This window comes from Bradysia coprophila, unplaced genomic scaffold (assembly GCF_014529535.1).
Source record: "Bradysia coprophila strain Holo2 unplaced genomic scaffold, BU_Bcop_v1 contig_94, whole genome shotgun sequence".
In the NCBI taxonomy this organism is placed as follows: domain Eukaryota; kingdom Metazoa; phylum Arthropoda; class Insecta; order Diptera; family Sciaridae; genus Bradysia; species Bradysia coprophila.
In genome coordinates, this window is record NW_023504022.1 from 9,668,528 (window position 1) to 9,690,314 (window position 21,787).

Here is a 21,787-nt window from a genome sequence, read left to right on the forward strand (position 1 = left end):
ACTGACACAAACAATCTAGTTTTTATTGAAAGCTAACACATTTCTTCTGGAAACAAAAGTCGTATTTGAAAAAAAAAAGATTTTTTTAAAAAGATATTGCGATCAACCAACGCACTTCAAACAAAGTACTATTAATGACAGCTGCCAAATAGAGTACTATTTTGTATAAAATTTTATCCCCACTCTTTTTACAGTGTAAAATTTTGTAAGGAGCACTGTCAAGTTTCAGTACCCTATTTAGAGTACCACTTTTGCTTGAAGTGCGTTGGATCAACCCTTTGCAAATTTGTAGCCTACATTTGGGATGAAAAATATTCGTTTTTTCCTCTGGACCAAAATCTTTTTTTTTAAAGAAAAATTGGTTTGTGGATGATAACTTATCCAACTCGGAGAAACCTTTGGTGATTGTGTAAGTTTGTGTAATCTGCACAGTTTTCTCCAAGTGGGATAAGTTAACGTCCACAAACCAACTTTTCCTTTCAGAGTAACCACAGCACTGCTACTAGCACGAACATGGAAAATATTCGGAGGCTGATGAAATCGCAGTAGCCACTGCGTTTCTGCTATACATTTCGTTGGATGAGTTAAAACATAACAATCCTAAGCGTTAGCTCGTATCACTAAGGCCTCCAAATTTGACACTTGTCAATTCAGTTTTCATGCTAGTAGCAGTGCTGTGGAGTAACACATTTTTGCGTGGTTTATTGGTTTTACTTTTTCAAAAGAAATATTTTGGTTCAGAGAAGACGAAACAAATATTCTCCGCCCAATTGTAGACTACAAGTTTGCAGAGGGTTCATTGCTCTTAACAAAGGCATCTGCATAACGTACACACGAATGCAACGAACCACTACGCGCCATTCTCAAACAATTAAAATTTTCGTGCGACGTAGCTGTATCTTTTGGTCGAATCGCTTCCATTTTTGAAATCAGTTCGTTCGAAACACTGCTACCAAGCGCTTCTATCTGTGTTCTAATTTTAGAAAGGAAGGAAATTTTTTTATTTCTTGTCCCGGTTCAACTTTAATTTTTTTTAGTTTCGTTGTTCGTTTAATTGTTTTTATCAAAATAATTAACTGAGCGTGTTAGTTGAATTAGAAACAGTGCAGAGAAATTTAATTTATTTGTATTTTTTACTAAATTCTTTTGTCTTTATAAAATGCTTAAATCTGAGCATATTGGTACGCTGATCCGAACAAAATATCGTCGTTATCAAGCAGAAAAAAATGGATGCTACTTATGTTGGAAAAATTTTCCAAATGTAGATTCGCTAAGAGCCCATCTTTGTTTACACTTGCACAGTGTAGTTGTAAAGAATTGTAATGCATCTTGGAAGTCTTTGGGGTAAATCTTTCAAAATTTTCACTTTCCCGCCAAATTCGTTATACAATCAATATGGTGGCAGCCATATCGATTTCAATGCTAATCAATTGCTTTTTTTCCACACTATAGAAACGACGATTCTTCACTGAAATGTGATATTGAATTAATTGCGTCGAGGCTCATTTTTCACATAAAAAACAACACCGCCGAAGATCTAACGGTACAATTCATCGGCGTTTTTAACGATATTATGCAATTTGGAAAGCTAAATCCAGGCGCATTTCCGTTGGTTATAAAGCAAGGTAAAAATAATGGACATAGATGGGACGACCTTTTGTTTAATTTATGGAACATTCGATATCATTAGGTGAAACGGACCATCTTACGTCACCCATATATGGTTTGGGTGGTTACAATCACTTCGTCATCGTTTATGATGATGTACAGAAGCACTGCGAACGGATCCAGAACTATTCCGTAGAGGTAAGGGGACTGTTTTACAAGTAGACCCGGAAACTCACGAGCAATTTTGAGCTGGTCGATCGACAATTATTGCAATCTGATATTCACCACAGGCTAAACAATGGAAAACGTTGCACAATTGTCGATCTCAGCAACGCAAAATTGCTCGTGTGTTTTCGGCCTTACCAACAGTTAGTTTCTATTCTATAAAAAACTATTCGTGAGCGTATGACGCGCTATACCCATCCTACTGCTCTGAAATTCATTGATTCCGAATCGGTCAACTGGAAATATTGTCGATGGTCGATGCCACAGCACTGCTGTGTCGATGCCTAAAAGCAGGGGTTGCGTAGGAAATACGAATTAATTTAGCGATGTACTTCGAGAAACGGTGGCTAGGACTTTGACTTTCCGTGACTTTTTAATGGATCCGGGATTTTCCGTATATCGCCGAATTTTCATGATTTCCTGACTTTTCATGACTTTCCGTGACGTCACTTTCCACTACTTTTCGTGATTCAAAATGTCAATTGAGAGTTTCCGGGACTTTTCTGGATTTTGTTGATTTCACGGGACTTTCCGTCACTTTCCATGACTTTCGTGACGTGATTTTCCGTAACTTTGTATGAGTTTTCGTGACTTTACTTGACATTTTGACTTGCCGGATAAATTTGTGACTTTCGCGGCCCTGGGCCACGACTTTCCGGAGCTGTTTTCTCTTCGAATTGTGGGATTTCAATTCGCTACCAGCCGTGCCATAAAACAAAAATCCCGTTTTTGTTTCAGTTAAACATCGACAACATGCGCATGACCGTAGACGAGCAATTCAATGAAGAGTATGTGGATCCCAAACTAGTCTATACTGAACCACCACCGGATTCGCAGGGTGTGGCCGATCCATCAATTGGAATCATACAAGCAAAGCGTATGCCTGAGTAAGTTAAATATCCCAAAAATGTTGTTTCCCACGAAATCCCATAATGCACCCACAAAAGCCATTAAAATTGTCCGTTGTTTCGCTAGTATATTGAAAATAATGCCGCTACCATGGTATGAACCGACCCCAGATGTAAAAGAGCTATGCATACTCTCGTTCCAAGCACCGTCACCGAGAGTTCATCCGATCATTCCGCACAATCGAGCATACAATTTAATCAAGTAATTCTAAGTCAAAATGGATTTCTCTGCCGAAAATCTAACGAAAATATTTTTGTCGGCAACGCAGTGAATACAGGGGACTAAATCGCTTCAATTACTTTGAAATGCTGTCCTTAAGTGTACAAATCGAAGATGTCACAGCCCGGCTCGCAATAGAAAACAATGCCAAACACAATCGAGAGTTGGTCAGACGGGGGAATGGAGAGTTTGCTGTGAAAGTAAGTCCTTAGCGGGGTTCGTGTCATTGGAAAAGTGAGTCTAATTTTCGTTTCCTTCTTCGTCGTCAAACAGCTCAGCGTCGATGAAGGTCGTCCTCTTTTCCTCACAAAAGGCGACAATGTGTGGGTGAGCCACGAAGACAAGGCTGACGTACGCATTCGTGGATATGTGAAGAAAGTGATGTCGAATGAGATTATACTGAAGCTACGCAATGGAGCGCTCGTCGAACCGTCACCACGTTATTCAATCCATTTCGAAGTGAATCGGTTAACATTCCAAATGGAACGCAAAGCATTGGATGAGGCGTATGACTTAAATGTCGTCGATTATCTCTTTCCATCCGAAGATCGAATCGAAAGGAAAGAGCTGAAACTGCCGCAGTATGTGTTGTCACTGGACGATCCGCTTACCCATCAATTAACCGTTCAATTTTCTCTCTCAAAGATTGCAGTTTTTCGATCCCAAAATCAAAAGTGACGTCAATCAAATAGCAGCAGTAAAGCACATCGTTGCTGGTACAGCCTATCCGTATCCGTACCTGTTAATTGGCTTCCCAGGTAAAAATTTAGTCGAACAGAAAGTTTGCGGTTCAATTTTCTGTAGCGAAAACTATTCTGACTTTTACCAGGAACCGGAAAGACGAAAGTGATTGTTGAGAGTGTCTGCCAATTGTTCACCTATCCGCAAAATCGAATTTTAATTTGCTCCAGCTGTAATACGGTGTGTGATGAAATATCCATCAAGTTGATATCATTCCTGAAGAACGCCAGCCAGTATCAAACTCCAGTGACACAGAAATACAACATCTTGCGGCTGTAAGATCCCCTCTTTTTATCGTTCGATCAATTTGAATTTTCCATCTCTTCCGTAAACCGTCTCAGATACGCCACATCCGTACGCCGTTCGTGCAGCGATAATCAACTGCAGGATAATTCAAATTTCGATGACAAATCAATTCCATGCCTGGATGAAATCTACAAATATCGCATCGTTGTGTGCACGCTTACCGTTGCTGGCCGTTTGGCACAGGGTCACATCAGCAAAAATCATTTCACCCATCTGTTCATCGACGAATGCGAAAGTGCCACCGAATCGTACACATTGGTGCCGATTGTAGGCATCTGTAGTTCGTACAATTCAATAAATGCGAATATCGTTTTGACCGGCGATCCACTGCAACTCGGCCCGATTATGCGTTCGAACATATCGAAAAGGACGGAATTGAGTAAGATAAAATATTGGTCAGATGTCCGGCTGGTGTGCATTGACGCATTTCTTTTTCGCCTTTTCTAGATCAGTCGATGTTCTTAAGATTGTACAATAGTGAAACGTATCAGAAGAATAGCAGGACAAGAGAGTACAACCAACGTTTCATTTCAAAGCTGAAAAACAATTATCGTTCGCATCCGATGCTTGTTGCCGTACCGAATCAACTGTTCTACAACCACGAGATTCGTAGTTCGGCTAATCCAGGTGAGATATAACATCACTTGTTACTCCATACCAAATAAGACTAGGGTTGGAATTGTATGCAGTGGAGTTAATGAGTCGTTTCTTGTAGTTTTGTGATTGTAGATTATTGATTGAGCGCGTTCTTCACATATTTAAATCTGATCTATTACTTCATTAATGTGAACTATGTAACGAAATCTTTTACTTCATTTTGTTGAACATGCTTTTTGCCATGAAAGACCCCGCATTTCTCAGAGGTTGTCGTTTATTCCTAAAGGCGTTATCTATAACAGATGATAGCCGCCCGTGATAGGTTCAGATTTTTAGAGTTTGTTGAGAGACAGCCTTTTACGGCCAATAACAAGTTCAGTCTTGACCTCCGGCTTAACGGAACTTCTGAACAAAGTTAAGTGCTTCATCTCGCCTGAATATAGACCAGACATATGCACACAAATTCGTCGTATTAGGGTTATGTCATTTGTGCACATCGTTGATGTCACCAAACTCAACTGCAACTGCCCAAATTATGTAGCCTGAGTGAACTTTAGGTTTAATTTGACTTATTCGACAGAAATGTTTTTGCCCATTTTTCAAGCACAGAAGTTGGAGAACAAATTTCCCTTTTAGAAAACTGAATGAATTAATAAATGTTTTCCGCACTTCATTGCATCAAAGTGTCAACAACGAAGCACTAGAAAATAATTTTTTAACTTGACGTGCTTAGGAAATCGCCTGGGCAATTTATCAGCAACCATTTATGGTTCGACATTATGAAAACTCTAAACATTCCAAATTTTAAAGAACTTCTCAGAGTCCGTCAAAAATTGCAGCACCATTTTCTAACATTAAGCAACGTGGAGTGAGCATTATTACAACATCCCTGTCATACCCTTCGTGGCAGGCTCTGACGGCTTATTTTATTATTTACTTTGGAAATTCGGCAAGGAGAGCCCGTTTAGCGTGTTTAAGCTATTAGAAACGGCAGTGTTAACATTGTACCAAAAACTGTTTCATATAAAATCTTGTACTTCATTTGTTTACAAAATCATTTTGCTGCATGTAACACCACATTAACTGTCGATTTTCGCAATGAAAATACCCTCTTTAGGTATGGTCTAATGTACAAATGTGTATGGAGATGAGCAAATAGCGATTTCATATAAACAAACTCACCTTTCAATAAAACTCATTGAACGATGAGTTTGTTTATGTGAAATCGCTAATTCCTCCGGTCTGTATGGACAGACCATACCTGGTTTGTACTTCCATTGGATTTTCGTTTATATTTTTGTCTTTGGTATCGACAACAGATGATATGACTGTCGGTAGTTCTTTGCGTTTAAAGTAAATTCCTTCTTTCCTAACTGTTTATTGGATCGGCTTGGACATTCTAATCCATTACTTCTATAGCATATCGACTAGTGTTAGTTCAATACAAAATCTATTACTTCATTACTTTTACCATGCGTCTTGTAAAGGAAAAAAGTTAATCCAGACACCATCTATAGGGCAATCGCTCATTTTTGACCTAATTGCCCGATAACAGATGACATTACCAGAGAATTAATTCATAAATTAATTGTTTTTAGCTCACTATAAATGGTACTCCGAAATGGACTTTTTACCGAAACGAGGAGTTCCGATTCTTTTTGAACATATCGAGGGATATCCGGAGAGGATGGTTGATTGTGTCAGGTAAGTCGTTCGCATATTTTGTTCGTAAATTGATGGGAAATTGCTGATCATAAATTATGGTTCAATGCAAGTAAATCATTCTCTCGATTTGTGAGAGTGAAGTTGTTAGTAAAGTGATACGCAAAAAATCTTAATTTTACTCTCACTTTCGCACCGAAAGGTCTGTCAAGCAAAAGACTACATAAAATTCTTCTATCACCTTTTAACAGCTGGTATAACCAAATGGAAATTGAAAGTGTTATGTATTACGTCCAGCGACTGCTAGAAAGCCAACCGAGAAGAATTAAAGAGACTGATATCGGAATCATATCGCCTTACAAGAGACAAGTAACTCATGTGTTTTGGATGCCTTCCATCACGCTAACTTGCCGCAATTTCAATTTCAGTGTGTTAATATCGCAGAGAAGCTGGAAGCTGAACGACTAACCGGTATTGAAGTTGGATCGGTTGAACAATTTCAAGGAAAAGAGAAGCCCATCATCATTATATCAACGGTTCGGAAGGGAAATATGGGATTCGTACTGGAGCGTGAGGTATGAATAATAATCGGAAGGTCGACGAAACCGGTTTTCAATTCATTTTTTTTTTGCTTTGCTTTTTCGCCTTCAGCGCATCAACGTGATGATTACCAGAGCAATGGGACTGCTTATTATAATCGGGCACAAGGAAACGCTGATGAGAAATGCCGATTGGAGAAGGGTCATCGACTATGCAGCACAAAGTTGTGAGGGGGAAATGCTATTAGGCGAGGATGAAGAAGCCGATAATGTGGGAGATTATCGCTGTTAGTCATAACTTTTGTACAGTTTTTTTTTAGTTTTAAGCGAAATTGTTGTGTTCATCACTCGTTGACTTACCTTAACAGGAATCTATTTATAACTTTAGTGTAGAATTTTTACCAAATTAATTTATTAAAGTACCTCGTTGTCGGTGAGCCAAAATGTAACGGGGTGTCTGATATCATTTTATGCGTTAAAGATAATAATTGGGATGCAGTATACGCACTTGACAAATGGAGGGATCATTTTAAAAATGGTAAGTTAGTTCGGCACTCTGTGTCAGAATAAAGCGAGCTCGCCCGATTCACATTTTTCGAACTTTTTCTCTTTTCTGATGTCATGGAGCATGGAGCGTGACAGACTGTGGAACTAAATGTTTTTCTGGAAAATGATAAATCGCGCTTCCTGCCGGAAAAATTCTTTTTTTTTAATTGAAGTCTGATCAAGTACCAACAATTTGTGAATCAAATTTTTTTTAACAAAACAATATGTCGTCGAAAATAATGATTTTCCCAAAAAGTAAGCCGGAAAATTCCAAAGTTTTACTAGGAAAATGTCAGCAATCGGTAACAGAGACTGGACAATGCACGGCCCATTTTTCGGGAGGGAGAGGTTATTATGGAAAATCTGTGATAGACTCTTTTAATCAGTTTAAGACTAATAAAACGAAGACTATTCATAAAATAGCTTAGTAAGTTTACAGTTTACAGTTGGTTAAATTCGAGATTTGATTTTAATTCATCGAATGGCTTAGGTGATAGATGAATGTGGGTTGCTCACTCTGATTAACTACTGATTAATCACTGGTTAATCATGTTAATCATGGTCAATCAGTACTCTTCGGATAAGTACTAATTTGAGTGATTACGCCAAAACACACTGAACTTGATGCGCAGTAGGTTCAAAAATGTTTAAATGGACTGGGAGGGTACTGTCAGTTTAAATGGTTTATTGACAAAGTGTTGTATTGCTTTGACTTGACCAAAATTGTTGAAAAAATTTCTTTTATTCAACGAAGGGCGAACGAAACGTGTTACCGTTTACGATTCGTGACGAAACGTTTTACCGTTTACAATCATAGTGCGGACGAACAACAGGACAAAACAATGCTGATGTTTTAATACGTATTGGGTTACTCACTGATTAACCACTGGTTGATAACTGATTAACCATTGGTTAATCACCGACTAATTACTGGTTAATAAATCGTGAATGATGTTAATCAATGGTTAATCATGTTAATCATGGATAATCATGTTAATCACTACGAAAAAAAGAGTGAATATCGGAATATGCGTTGTATAAGTATACCTTTGTTACAAGGGCAGTACCTTTATTGTGCCAATAAATGCTTTCTCCCACACTGGCATTTCTAAACCGATTTCATCTTAGGAAAGCTGTTGTCAGTACTTAGCGAATGATGGTAGGGCATTTAGCCGTTACTTATACAGCATCGTAGACATAAGAGGTTTGACTCTCTGACGGTTGTTCACTTGAGCAGGATCTAGCCTACGGTAGAAATTGTGAATGTTTTTTTCTTTAAGTTTGGGGATTAGAATGGGTGGGAAAAACACGTTCAAGAAGACAATTTCACAATCTAATTAAAGTCGAGAACAAGGTCCCACTATATTTCATCGACAGAATCTGGAAGACACGACAGAAGAGCTTGCTAGATTTCATGTGGCAAAATAGGAATTGAAACTTCTCTCTCTGCATCTGGATAACCGGTTAATCACGCTGCTATCTTTATGCAAAAATCGTAAGCTTCAAATTAGAATAGTCAACTGGAAAGGAAAGTTCAGGGAAACCTAAAACCGTACCGTCGTCTTAACGTCCCAATTTTTTCATAAAAAAAAACTTCTTAAAACGGATAAGACGTAATACGATTATCTTAATAAACGAATGGTTTTGTCAAGCAATGAAAATCTCTGGTTGTTGAGATAAAGGTCAGAATTACCACGGTTCCTAACTGAGATTTTTCAACATTATTCAGAACTTTCCTACGGCTGAATAGCGACGGGAAATTACTATTTTTCTATTTAGTTTGGAGAATGGAATACTGGTCACCACAAAAATAGCTCGGGATGTTTTTTGGATGGCCGTCAAAAGCAAAATTCATATAATACAGAACCCCGCTTCTTGATGTTCCATCGTCTTCTTAGCTCTAGAACCTGAGAATTTTACGTGTTTTTATCTGACTTTTTGGTTCTTTACTGGATATATATCATTATCGAGCAAATTAGATATCAGTTCCTAGCGCTTCATCATTCCTGATTGGTCCATTAACTAACAAAATTTAGGAATTTTCCGGTTTACTTTTGGGAAAATCCATCGGTTTGTTTCATAACTGAAAACACACTGACTGGTTTTGAAAGTAAAAGTTTACTCTAATTTCTATCACAGAAAGCTTTGCGGTCACTCAGACGCCAAGATCGAACGCATTTTAACCTAATTTCCATCGAGCTTAACTTGACCTACATCGAAATTAAATTATTTTTGTTAATAATTTCTCTTGTTCGACGAAAAACGCTATTTAGTGGTTTGTTACGCATAGAGTCTGAATGCCAAGTTAAAATCATTCAAGCAGGTAATTCAAAACCCAACAGTAAATACCGCAAGCACAACAGCGATACAAGTAACAGCTAAGTTACACAATTTATTGCCTTACACCGTCTTGCACGAATATCTTATTCATAATAGAGAAAAAGAATTGTCTGTGGCTATCATGTGAGGTGATAAAATTTCATAAATAAAATCCGACAATCACTGCACCATTACGCATATATAAGAATACGATGGACGCTGGAATGCAGCGAATTTTTCTTTTTTAAACAAAATTGGTAAAAAGTGAAAGCAATTTTGCACGAAAAATCTGAAGCGGAATTTACCGGACGGAATTTTATATTACATTCAATAGTGCTATCATCGGTAGTCAAGATGACTACGTAAGAAATTTTAAATTTTTAGGAATGCATTGAATATGATATGTAGCGATGAATAGACTGGGAAAAGTACTGAGAGATTATTTCTAATCAAAATCGGAACTATTTTCCCGAAGGCTGTCATATTCCTGTATCGGCCTCGGTGCCAACCCGCAATAGCCGGTGTCAGATATTTTTATCGACCATGTATATGCCTGGATGACTACGGATGCATGGGGAAGCTAAGATCAAATAAGCTGCTTACTCATTGCTGCTTACTCATTGCTGCGACTTTCCTTATTCCTTCCTATGAACAAAATTATTTCAAAAGATTTATTTCACTCAATGAATTTACAAACACAATTTCGGATTATTTTTTACTATGAGACAACTGTGATATAAAAAAATCAAGAAGTCCAAAAAGGTTACCGAGTTTGGCGAAAACTTAAATTTTCCAATTTTCAGAAGCTTTTCTAGATGGACATTCCATGAAGGTCTTCATGACAGAATAGCTTCTCTACGAACAGATAATTTAGGAGGTTTTTTTGGTACAGGGATTTTCACTTCACAGGGATTTTAGAAGCGAAAATAATAAATCGTATGAATGGTTAGTGAAGCGTGGATACATAACAATGCTTAAGAGGCATTGGCACCGCAATAACGACCACGAATGAGTTAGCTTTGAGTAAAAATTAATTTTGGTTGTAATCGTTTGACCGGCTCTGAGAAACGTGAGCACCTTAAGAGGCACAGGTACCTAGCTAAAATTGTAGCCTACATTTGTGTGTCTCATATTTAATTTTTGATGATATCTTTTCATCAGAATCCTTTTCGAAAAATTGACGACCGCAATGACGACCACGAATGGCTATGAGAAACGTGAGCAGTTTAATGAAATTTTCATAAACATTTGCAATAACGACCACAAATGTGAAAGCTTTACATTCGTGGTCGTTATTGCGGTCGTACACTTTGAAAAAAAAAATCGGTTAGGAAGATGTCATCAAAAGTAAACTGAAATCCAGTATTTAAAAAACGCCCAAATGTATGCTTTTCAGCAAAGCATCGATGCCTCTTAAGGCCGATAGCACACGAGCAATTTTGTGTTGATGGGATCGACAATTATGCTGCGTTTTCCATTTTTTATCCTGTAGTAAATATCGAATTACAATGGAAAACGCATCTGTTCATCAAAAGTTTCGGAGAAAAAGTTAAAGATCTTTACGAGCAGATATCATTTTTATGACTCAATTCTAGGGAATGGCTGAGATCCGAAGAAATTCTAGTGTAGGCCCTAAAAGGTTGAAATGATTTTTAACACTAGATTTGGATACATTTGTACGAGGCTAACATTGCGGCACTCTGTTACAGTACAAACTTAACGATTGACAAACGAAAATGACATCGATCAAGATATCATTTATATCGATCGTGAAATTTACCGAACCAGAGCCTTTAGGTATAATTGGCAATGCAAAGCGTTAGATTACACTGCTCAATGAGCAATACTCCTAAATAAATGGAAAATTCACTCAATTATATCAACCGTGAACTCAATTGAACATCATACGCTTGTGTTCCACCTTAAGTTAAACCACTCAACAGTAGCCGGCCACAAAATCATAAAACAATTTGCTAATTACCTTGTAGTATGTACATATGTCTCGGTTCAACGTTATAACCCAGTGACGCTTGTTAAATGTTTTTAATTGTGTGCGCAATTCAGAAGCTTAAAAAGTAAATACCATTTATTACTCCCATTGATCAAATTACATTAATCCGATTCATATCAATTGTTGAATCAATTCCACACACTCTAGTTTTTCCTTTCAGACATAACGTTTTTCAGTTGCAATTCATTTCTCGGAGGGTAAAGTCATATTTTAATCACGATCGTCCGGTCGCTTTCGTTTGCTTTGAACCGAAGTATTTACAGTAATTTCTGTCTTTGAGTGGAGTTGTGGAGTACAACCAGGTTGAGGTAATAATTAATGAGTTGGATGAAGTCAGCTGTTATCAGTTGGTTTTAAACTATTGATCAATAAATAAAACGTCAACAACAACGATAAAATATAAATTACCTCCGGCCAGTGTTCTCTTTACTTAGAAAAATTGTATTTAAACAAATGAAGTAAAAGATTTGACAACAAACACCGAGCTTTAAAACAATAGTAGTTAAGAAAATTGAATCATTATACGCTACATTTCCTGTGTGTTTAAGGTTAAAATGGACTTCGTCACGCAGAAATTTCACAGTAGTGCATTTTATAAACTGCATACATCCATGACTATAATACAGTTCTTTCCACTTATATTGGATGCACTCAAGAAACGCGAGACTTGTCTTCCAGTCTCGCTTTGTGAATCAGACCAATTAGTATGAGAGGTTATTGGTTCACATCAAATCATGTGTAAATTCAATAAATTCTCGCATGTAGGAATGTGAAGACTAAACATATCCACTTATTCCGTGCTTCAATGAATACAAATATTTGGAATTGAAGATCACTGTTGAACTGGCACTTTTAAGTTCTATACTTCTCCTTCAAAACATTGGTCATGGTGATTTCATTGTGGAATCGGATTGGATTGTGGATTTACTCCATTCACTACAAATTATCAAAATAAGACGAACGTTAACAAGCATCTGTTACTTCCCCTTTACATTAAGCATTATCAAACAGGATTTGATTGATAATAGTTCCTAAAACTCCTAAATTCCTAAGCAAAATCCTAAAATTCCTAAAACTCTTAAAGTCTTTAAAAAATTCGTAAAATTCCAAAAAAATAAATTCTCAGAAATAGCCTTTGTTATCAAAATTATTTTCGAGCTCAAAAGTCGCAGGCTGCGGCATCGCTGATATTTGCGATAGTCAAAATAACAATTCTTACAATCTAAAAACAAAATCTTATAGCTAGTGCTCTTCGCCAATTATCATCGTTGCCAATAACAAATGATATAGCCCTTTCTTGAATGGAATATATTTCTAATCTAATATTCGTATTGTTCCTTGACAATGCTAACAATTTTCATTGAAAAATTCAAATAATAGTTATTTATGCAACATCAACAAGTTGAGAGATGGGTTTGTTTTTGTAACAAGATGTGAAGTTATAACCATAACCAATTTTTACATTCAACATTCAATGGTATGTTGGAGTACGTTCATCTTTTATACACCACCACACGATTAGTGACGTGACACTAGTCATAAAAAGTACATTAATGTAAACATTTTGCGACGAAATTGCATAAAATTAAATTTTATTGGGGCCGTCTGGATCGAAAATAGGTCAACTATTTACAGACACTTTACAATTAAAAGTAGAAAAATATAGTAAATCAAAAGAATAAATTAAATGAATTCACAATCATCACACGTATTACAATAGAGTTCAATCAGTGTACCACTAAGTATCACTTAGTAATTGTCGACAGTATAAGTTTGAATTTTTCATTAAAAAGTTGAGAGATATAATTGAATGATAGGCTCCAATACAGTCCTTTTCATTCGAATTGAAAACTCGAAAGGAATCTAGATTGTCTTATGATAAGTATAAAAGTAAATTAAGAGTACAGATGATGGCACAGGGACTGTTTTAGGTGGAACATTTTCTCACATTTTCTTAATTTTTCAAGAGTTTTCCCAAAAATTTTGTCAATATTTTTTTAGAGAATTATATGAAAATTTGAGAAAACTTTGGAAAAATGGGAAAATACTCGCTTAAAAATTGCACCTGGATAATACACTGACGTGCAATCAGGAACTATTTCTTAGAAAAGACTTTTTTATGTTTCTTGAATTTCCCGAACTTTTCTTTAAAAAAAATCAAATTTTCCAAAAACTTTTTCTGACAAAATTTAAGAAAATATCGGAAAATACGAGAATCCTAGAAAATTCAATGGAAATTTGGGAAAGTTCAAGTAAAACATGGCAATAATTCAAGAAAATATGGGAAAATTTAGATTTGTTTTTGTTGTGTAGCTGAGGTTTTGGTTGCCAATGGTCATTGGCAACCAAAACCTCAGCTACACAACAAAAACAAATCTAAATTACTTAAAATTGTTGCCAGCAATACAACAACAAACATATGGGAAAATGTTTTCTCAGAAATAGTCCCTGTGCGCAATGCAATTTATTAGAGTTAAAAAACTATTACTTACCCTCAGTCATGCAACATACCATCAAACTCGCAATATTTCTGAGCTGCTTGTGCGCTCTATCGGTGGGACTGGATAATGGACGAATTAGCCAAGATGATTTTTGTTACGAGGACGAAGATTGCGGACCTAATAGTGTGGACTGGAAAGATCAGTGTAAAACCGGAACACGTCAGAGTCCAATAAATTTGCCCCACGTACCACATTTCCAACGGACTCGGCGCGTCGAATTAGATTTTAACGAATATTATTGCAGTGATGGTAAGTTCGATGCAAACAAATTTGGTATAAAAGGTATCTCAATAGTCCACTCACAATTAAGAATTTTGGATTACCGACACCGGACACACAATTCGGGTGACCTTAGAGCCTGAGGCAACATCTTTTGGCAAGATGAGTGGCTATGAATTCAGTTACCCGTACATATTTGCGGAAATTCATTTTCACTGGGGCTATGGTTCGAACAATGGCTCAGAGCATGCAATCGATAACGAGTATTTCGCAATGGAAGCACATCTTGTACATTACGACGCTAAATACGATAATTACACTGCAGCTGTGAATTCAGGTGATCCAAAAGGTGTAGCAGTGGTTGCCGTATTTATCGCAGAAGGAAGCGATTTGAGCTATAATTCTGGTTTCGACACCATTGCCACTAATATTCCCAAGTAATTCAGTCTTGATCATCAGTTGCAATAATTTAGTAATAAAAGAAATTAAAATTCTCTCAGGATCGGTCGTAATGCCACACATATCCGTCAACGAATCGATCTATCTACATTTTTACCCGAAAGAGGAGAGTATTTCTACCGATATTATGGTTCATTGACAACGCCAGACTGTAACGAAGTTGTTGAATGGACTGTTGTAAAGAATCCGATTCGTGTGAGTCCATCACTGATTCAGAAGTTTCGCAACGTAAAGAAATCGCGGACAAGGCGTATTGGAGAGAATGTACGGCCAATTCAAGAACGCGGTGAGAGGATCGTTAAGTACTTGGCGAAAAAGTAATCGTAAATGTTGTTAACGATGGTTAAGAAGAATTAGATGTTGTTTTTTTGTTGAAATTTACGTTTTTGGTCTGTTTGTGGTTTCTATAAGAAGAATGTACTATAATTGTGCAAGCTGGGTTATGACCTGTGCGGAAGATTAGACAGCAAAAGTAAGGCAAAAATAAGAAGAAGATGAAAAGAAATGAAATTGCTTCCAAAATAATAATAATTTGGGACGACAGTTGAGAGGGTCGAGGTTTTCCGAGCCAGACCAGAATTAAATTTCTGAAACCTTAAACCGAAAAATTTGAAACCCGACCCGAACTTGAATTGAATTTTTAAAAGCCACACAATAAGTTTAGGTAGTTGATTATAGATTATAGTTTGTATGGGAGGCTTGTCCATTGAGAAGCAGGAATTTAGATCAAAGACCCTTTGTTCCCCACCTCCTGACCGTGTTAATTCTATCATGAAAATTAATAAGAAAATCTTGGAGTTCCTAATTACCCAACGTCCTCAGATTGGTGAGGACAATCCCTATGGATACGTAGCCCTATCTCTGGTGCCAGACTACAAGAACAGATAAGTTCGATATATTCTGTGGAGATCGTTAAGCTTGCAGTGGTTAGTAATCGCATCAATTTCCGTTAAAAATAAAGGTTTAAGTCTAAAATTTACAAAGCGCCAAAGTACGGGACCCAGGCCTCGACTGACTATACTGTGAAGTCGGGCGATTCCCGAAGGGTCTTTTCAATTTTTACATGAAATTTTTTAAAATTTGTATGTAGCCTCCAAGCGGCTTTTCATGCTGTACGGACCACAGCTAAATTTGGTGTACGGCGTGTACACAACATGTTTCGATAAATTTGGAATTTTTACAGAAAAATAAATTAAGAGTGTGGGTCAACTGATTCATTAAATTTATTACTTTTTATGATTAAAGGATAGCCTAGGAATCTTGTACTTCATGTGTTTTAACATACATTTCACTGTTACAAGACCACAAGTTAACCGGAGGTCATCGTTTATTTGTTGTAGCTGCTGTCGATGACAGATGATGTTTCTAAAATATCCTTCACGACTATAAATGATGGAATCTGCCGTGACTGAAGTGAAAGACATCGCAACAATGGAACACAGGTGAAAAAACTACGATGAATGCAAAACAAAAATTCTCCTCTATTTTCAAACGGAACATCAGTCGCCCCATCTGTTCGTGATTATTCCAACAAGAGCGACCGTTCTAAAAGAGTTTTCTGATGGTAGTTCTAAAAATCTTTCGTCGGTCTCGTCTGTCATAACATTGAAAAAAACACCTACTGTGTGTGTTGATTAAATGTTTGTAAACATTTTTGCTTTGAAATGGACAACACAGAGGATCCACTAAATGAAGAATCAAAACGCAACCCAAATCGTCCAACATCACATCGAGGCAAAAACTTTTCCGCTGCTGATGACCGAAACATTTGCATTGCTTGGCTGGCTATATCTAACGATCCGTTGAAGGGCAGAGACCAGCAAGGCGATGCCTTTTGGAAGGAAGTTCAAGAACATGCCAAAATAAAAAAGCGAAGCTGGAATGCAGTCAGACAACGGTGGGGTCTAATCAGTAGATGTGTCATGAAATTCAGTGAATGCTTTAAGGTCGTAACTAATCGGGCTGCTGAAGGAAAACTGGTGGGTAGTGTCTATGACGAAACGATTGACCTGTACATGACCACAACAAATGCAAAGAAATGGCCATTCTCCGAATGCTTCGAAATCCTACGTAAAAGTCCGAAGTTCAATCATTATCACCAAATGAAGGCTAATGCGGCGAATGCAAATCATCCAATTTTGGCACCGCAGTCACAATCACATTCGTTCGCCGACACCGATAATTACGACACCGAATCGAACGTGGGACGCGTCGCTTTCTTCGGCGATTTTAATTCAACATCAGACCCATCTATAGCATACGCTGAAAACGGCAACGATCTGGAAAATGGTTTCGAGCCGAACGACTATGACGACCAGACACCATATGATAGTCGACAGGATCTCGATCGACGACGCGTTGAAGCACTGGAAGTATTAGCAAAGGCAGCCGAGAGAAAAAATGAACTTTTAGCCGAGTATATTGGTGCACTGAATGCAGCTACAGACGCAAAATACGTGACACAAAGCACACAACACCTAGATCCATTGTCGTTGCAAATCTTAGAACTGAAAAAGATCAAAATTCTCACGGCATTACGGAATGCAAATACGAAACAATAAAATTCCAATTTTTAATTTACTTCTTCTTGTCATTTTTAATTGAAGGTGCTGATGGAGATGCTGGACACGCTTCATGAGGACTAACCTCCTTGTTGATCAGTGCGTAATACCTTCGTTCTATCTTCCTATTTTTTTTCTAATTGTATAGGGTAGTGGGTCATTACTTCCGAAATTCGGTCATTTGTAAGTCAAGTCATTTGTCAGTGAAATGAAAATTCTTAGAAAATACCTCAAAATGTATCTAAAATCAGTAAAAATCCTAAGAAAACAATAGGAAAATTCTTGACATCCTCAGAGGATTGTCGTTTTGAAAATTCTTTGTCAATGAAATTTTGAATTAAATAAAAGATTTTGTAAGTATCGTGAGCTCGAACACTTTAGACACAAAAAAAAGATTATAAGCCGAAATAGATTAAGTGGAAAGCAGACACATTCTTGTCTATTACTTTAGTTTGTTACTTTTTGCATGCATTCAAACCAAGAAAAATGTCGATTTTGAAACTAAGTATTGTCTTATGTATACAGACCTTGGAGTTCTTGAACTACGGTAGGACAGAAACAATTTTCTATGAACATTTCCAGATTAGTATCATCCAGTCGCAAAATTCTTGAAAAATTCTTGAGCATTCTCGAAAAAGTTCCCGAAAATAGCTCTGTCCAGTTCTGAAATATAGAGACTTCGCCGCTCATTTCCACTACACTATAAACAAAACGTTGTTCCCAACGCATATGAAAATACCTTTTTAACGAATTCAATTCTAGAACTTCCCTCGACTCGTGTTGGAAACCTCTCATTCGCTACAAAAGAATTTCAACATTCGTTTGGAAAAGTACTATATCCAAATGATGTTACCCTCGGTATGTTAAAACTAAAGAAGTAAAAGATTTTCTATCAAATATTTCAAACTATAGAAGTAATGGATTTAACGATCGGCTTGTAGTTGTAAAAGAAAACGTAATAGATTCGGTTTTCCACTGCTGGTAGTGAAATCGAACTGTTAATTTTAAGTACCAACTAAGTTTCGTTGGTTTGATGTTTGGTCTCCGAAAAGAAACACGATCTAAAGCCGCACTGGCACTGCTCGCTTGGCATTAACTATGGCGAAGAGAATTGAAAGAATCTTTTTTTCTTTTGTTTTTAATTTTAACCAATAAAATATTTATTTTATTTCTTTAATTAAATATGAATAACATAATCCAAAAATTACAATAACAATTTTTCATCAATTTGCTTAACCAATCTTACAAAAGATTTTCTTAAATATTACATTTTTCTTCCATAATTTCATTTCACTTTTTCTTCATAAATTTTTTTTTGTTAAAGAATAAGGAATTCTTTTGTAAATAACTTTTTTCTTCTTGTTCTCATTTTCATTTGTGTGTTTTCTTTTGCAATTTGCCGACATTGAAACTTTTTCTTTTTCTTTCTCTACTTTACAATCATCATTTCTTCTTTTTATAAACATTAATGTTACTAATTCATTGAATGCAAACATACTTCTTATTTACAACAAAAGGGAAAAACAAAGAGAGAACAAAAAATGTTTTCAAAAACAAAAAGGGAAACAAAACGAAAAACTGAAAACTATAGCACAACAAAAAAAAAATTGGGAAAATTTCTGGTTTACTGGTTTTAATAAATACTTTTTGTACATTTTTCTCTTTTTATTTTATTTTTTTTTTTGTTTTCATAAAATTTTTGCAAATATATTTTTATGTTCTGTTCAATTTTTAGTTAATTTTTTTTGTTTTTGTATTTTTTGTTCAGATTAATTTTTTTACACATTTTTTACTTATAAATATTGCAGTTTTAAAACCCCAGTTACACGCATCTGCACTTTATGCTTTTTCTTTTTTTTTTTAATGTAAATATACGTTTTCGACATTACACTATCCATCTTTTTTTTTAATTTAAAAATTGTGGCGTTTATTTTTGATCATTTTTTTGTATAAATATTTCAAATTTAATTTTTTTTAAATTCATTTTCTCTAATTTATTTATAATTTAAACTTTTTTGAACCACATAGAGATTTTTATTCCTTATAATATTGCTAAATTGTCCTTTAAAAATGGTTATGTTTTTTATGTACAGAGGGGGTGAAGAATTTCTCCTTTTTTGTATTTATATAAAATTCATTCATAAGTGACAATAACAAACGCCACATCCATTGATTTCTCTTTTTTCTTTTAGTACGGATACTATATGTGTGTGAAAGATCAAATGTTTTAAACTGAACTAATTTTATCATTTCTTTTACGTTTGCCTTGCTTAATTTTAGGGTTTATTTTCATATTACATTTGATTCGCTTTTATAAAACCGTAAAATGTTGTTCTGAAACTCTTTTGAAAATTCAGTTTGAATTTTCGTGTTTAAATTTACATTTTCAACTACCGACAGATACCACTATTGGGAAAACATTTTCCAATATTTTCTTGAATTTTCTCACATTTGGCCGATACTTCTTAATGAATCATAAAACTTACTGACATATTTCTGGCCAAGACAATCTTTAAATCGATTTTTCAGCAAGCCATGATGGGTCACTTTTCGTCAAATGTAGAAAAATGCAGCCATCAGCTTAAAGAATGTCTTGGCTAGAAATATGTCAGTAAGTTTTATGGTTAATTTTTGATGTTAATGTGGGAAAACTTAAGGAAATATTGGAAAATGTTTTACCAAAAACAGTCTCTGACTTCCGAAGATATTAAAATAAAAAAAATGTGAAAAAAACGGTAGCTTGTTGTCGAAGAATGGTATGAATTTAAAAAAAGAAGAAGACAAAACCTTCAACAATAAACTGGGAAATTAAAAATCAATAAATTTGTCACTGGTAAAATGATGACATAATGTACCACATAAGTTTTAGTTCACTGGCAGTTCACCTATGTGGTTGACTAATGTCACATAAAACATTTTAACAAAAAAAGGAAAATCCAAAAACATTCCATGACTAAGAACGTTCCTCTTTATGTGTTAGACAAGCTTATATTTTTGTAAGCAAAAAATCTTTATCCTCATCACCAAATGAAAATATTGAAAAAGCGTCTGACGTGAGGGGCGAATCAACTAGAAAATCCTCTGTCAACAAAAAAAAATCCTTAGAAAATCATTAGGAAAATTTGAAAACTAGAAAATCATTTGATCAAAAAATCCTCAAAACCAAAGAAAAATCGCAGAAAACTAAAACATCCATGGAAGATAAATAATACCCTCAAAACGTAAAAAGAAAATCTTTAAAGATAGGTGAAAGTCATTACAAATCCTGCAAAAAAAAAACAATTAAGAAAATCCTCAGAAGTTCATTGAAGTTCCTCCGGGGATTTTCTTTCGGAAAACGTTTTCAGCAAAATTTACAAATATCCGCCCCTCGCTCTGGAGCTTTTTCCACTTCGATTGTACATACATAAAATGCAGTTTTCCAGTATATATACACAAAACGAGAAAGGTGCAAGTTTTATGAAACACATTCGAAAAGTCGGAAGAAAATTTATTGGCAGTGGTAGATTTACGATTATTTTTTAATATTGCTCTCGACTGTTATCGGCACATTATGGTAAGTGATGAAGTTAAAGTTTGAAGTGGTGGATAGAGTAAAATATAAATGGCGTGCTTGTTATTTATATCCCTTGTAAGCAAGTGCTGTTTTCCACAAATTTTCCCAAAACTATTTTCGGAAAACATATTGCGAAAAATATGGAAAATTTAGGAAAATGATTTGTAACAGATCCTAGGTGAATGTGCTGGTTGTATAAGTGTAGATTAACTAAAAAAGCTAAGTTAATTGCATAGATCAGCAAGATTTGAAATTAAGATTGATAATTTCGAGCTCAAAACTTATTTCATTCGATCATTTTCAATTTAGAATTTGTGGTTCTCTTCAGCGCATTCCTAATACAAAAGCAACGAAAACACAAGATACCAAACGGAATTAAAACGCCGACTGGTGTGATGTGTGCGAAAATGTGATGAAGACGAATGACGATACACGTTTTCTTTTATGTCGACGAGACCATTAAAGAATTATTTCAAAAATTCCAAATTGACAAGAGGTTGTATACGAACGGAACGTATACAAACTGAAAATATTTTTATCGAATCGGATGTGTTTTCCTCACACTGTTTACACAACAAAGATAATTTTGTGATGATAAAAACTTCTCTGCTACTCTTTCGATTTTAAATAAATATTTTGACATTAAATGCCCTTGTTTATTGGAAGACGAAAAAAAAACGTATATCTGACGGTGTAGTGGGTGTGGGTGAGTGTTATAGTATTTTCTGTCGATTCATTCATATAATTGGCTGATCTCACAGATCGACGTTTTGTGGTTTAAGCAAATTGTCAATTTAAATTACTATAAA

The 21,787-nt window shown here is 35.7% G+C and overlaps 3 protein-coding genes across 4 annotated transcripts; all 3 read left to right on the forward strand.

The window, feature by feature from the left end:
- Positions 1-929: 929 nt before the first annotated feature.
- Positions 930-7,255, forward strand: LOC119085359 (putative helicase mov-10-B.2). Its single transcript, XM_037195737.1, has 15 exons — positions 930-1,344; positions 1,453-1,625; positions 1,691-1,806; positions 2,572-2,720; positions 2,809-2,943; positions 3,011-3,161; positions 3,235-3,542; positions 3,607-3,719; positions 3,791-3,977; positions 4,044-4,387; positions 4,456-4,635; positions 6,204-6,309; positions 6,519-6,636; positions 6,696-6,842; positions 6,919-7,255. Exons 1-15 carry the CDS (start codon positions 1,160-1,162, stop codon positions 7,096-7,098), a joined length of 2,592 nt encoding a protein of 863 aa, XP_037051632.1. The 5' UTR covers positions 930-1,159; the 3' UTR covers positions 7,099-7,255.
- Positions 7,256-11,830: 4,575 nt separating this feature from the next.
- Positions 11,831-15,241, forward strand: LOC119085362 (carbonic anhydrase 4-like). 2 transcript variants are annotated; one of them, XM_037195741.1, is made up of 4 exons: positions 11,831-11,990; positions 14,181-14,432; positions 14,494-14,839; positions 14,903-15,241. In XM_037195741.1, exons 2-4 carry the CDS (start codon positions 14,183-14,185, stop codon positions 15,180-15,182), a joined length of 876 nt encoding a protein of 291 aa, XP_037051636.1. In that variant the 5' UTR covers positions 11,831-11,990; positions 14,181-14,182; the 3' UTR covers positions 15,183-15,241. The 2 variants fall into 2 exon arrangements, with proteins under 2 accessions (XP_037051636.1, XP_037051637.1); XM_037195742.1 differs by lacking the exon at positions 11,831-11,990 and having other exon boundaries at positions 14,179-14,432.
- A 1,213-nt stretch (positions 15,242-16,454) lies between these two features.
- Positions 16,455-17,441, forward strand: LOC119085361. The gene has a single exon (XM_037195740.1). It carries the CDS (start codon positions 16,526-16,528, stop codon positions 17,420-17,422), a length of 897 nt encoding a protein of 298 aa, XP_037051635.1. The 5' UTR covers positions 16,455-16,525; the 3' UTR covers positions 17,423-17,441.
- Positions 17,442-21,787: the final 4,346 nt, after the last annotated feature.

Coding starts and splice junctions, on each gene's coding strand:
- LOC119085359 (XM_037195737.1), top strand. CDS start 1,160: ATGCTTAAATCTGAGCATATTGGTACGCTGATCCGAACAAAATATCGT. Junction 1,807..2,571: donor TCCAGAACTATTCCGTAGAG/GTAAGGGGACTG, acceptor TTTTTGTTTCAG/TTAAACATCGACAACATGCG. Junction 4,388..4,455: donor ATCGAAAAGGACGGAATTGA/GTAAGATAAAAT, acceptor CGCCTTTTCTAG/ATCAGTCGATGTTCTTAAGA.
- LOC119085362 (XM_037195741.1), top strand. CDS start 14,183: ATGCAACATACCATCAAACTCGCAATATTTCTGAGCTGCTTGTGCGCT. Junction 14,433..14,493: donor CGAATATTATTGCAGTGATG/GTAAGTTCGATG, acceptor CTCACAATTAAG/AATTTTGGATTACCGACACC. Junction 14,840..14,902: donor ATTGCCACTAATATTCCCAA/GTAATTCAGTCT, acceptor AAATTCTCTCAG/GATCGGTCGTAATGCCACAC.
- LOC119085361 (XM_037195740.1), top strand. CDS start 16,526: ATGGACAACACAGAGGATCCACTAAATGAAGAATCAAAACGCAACCCA.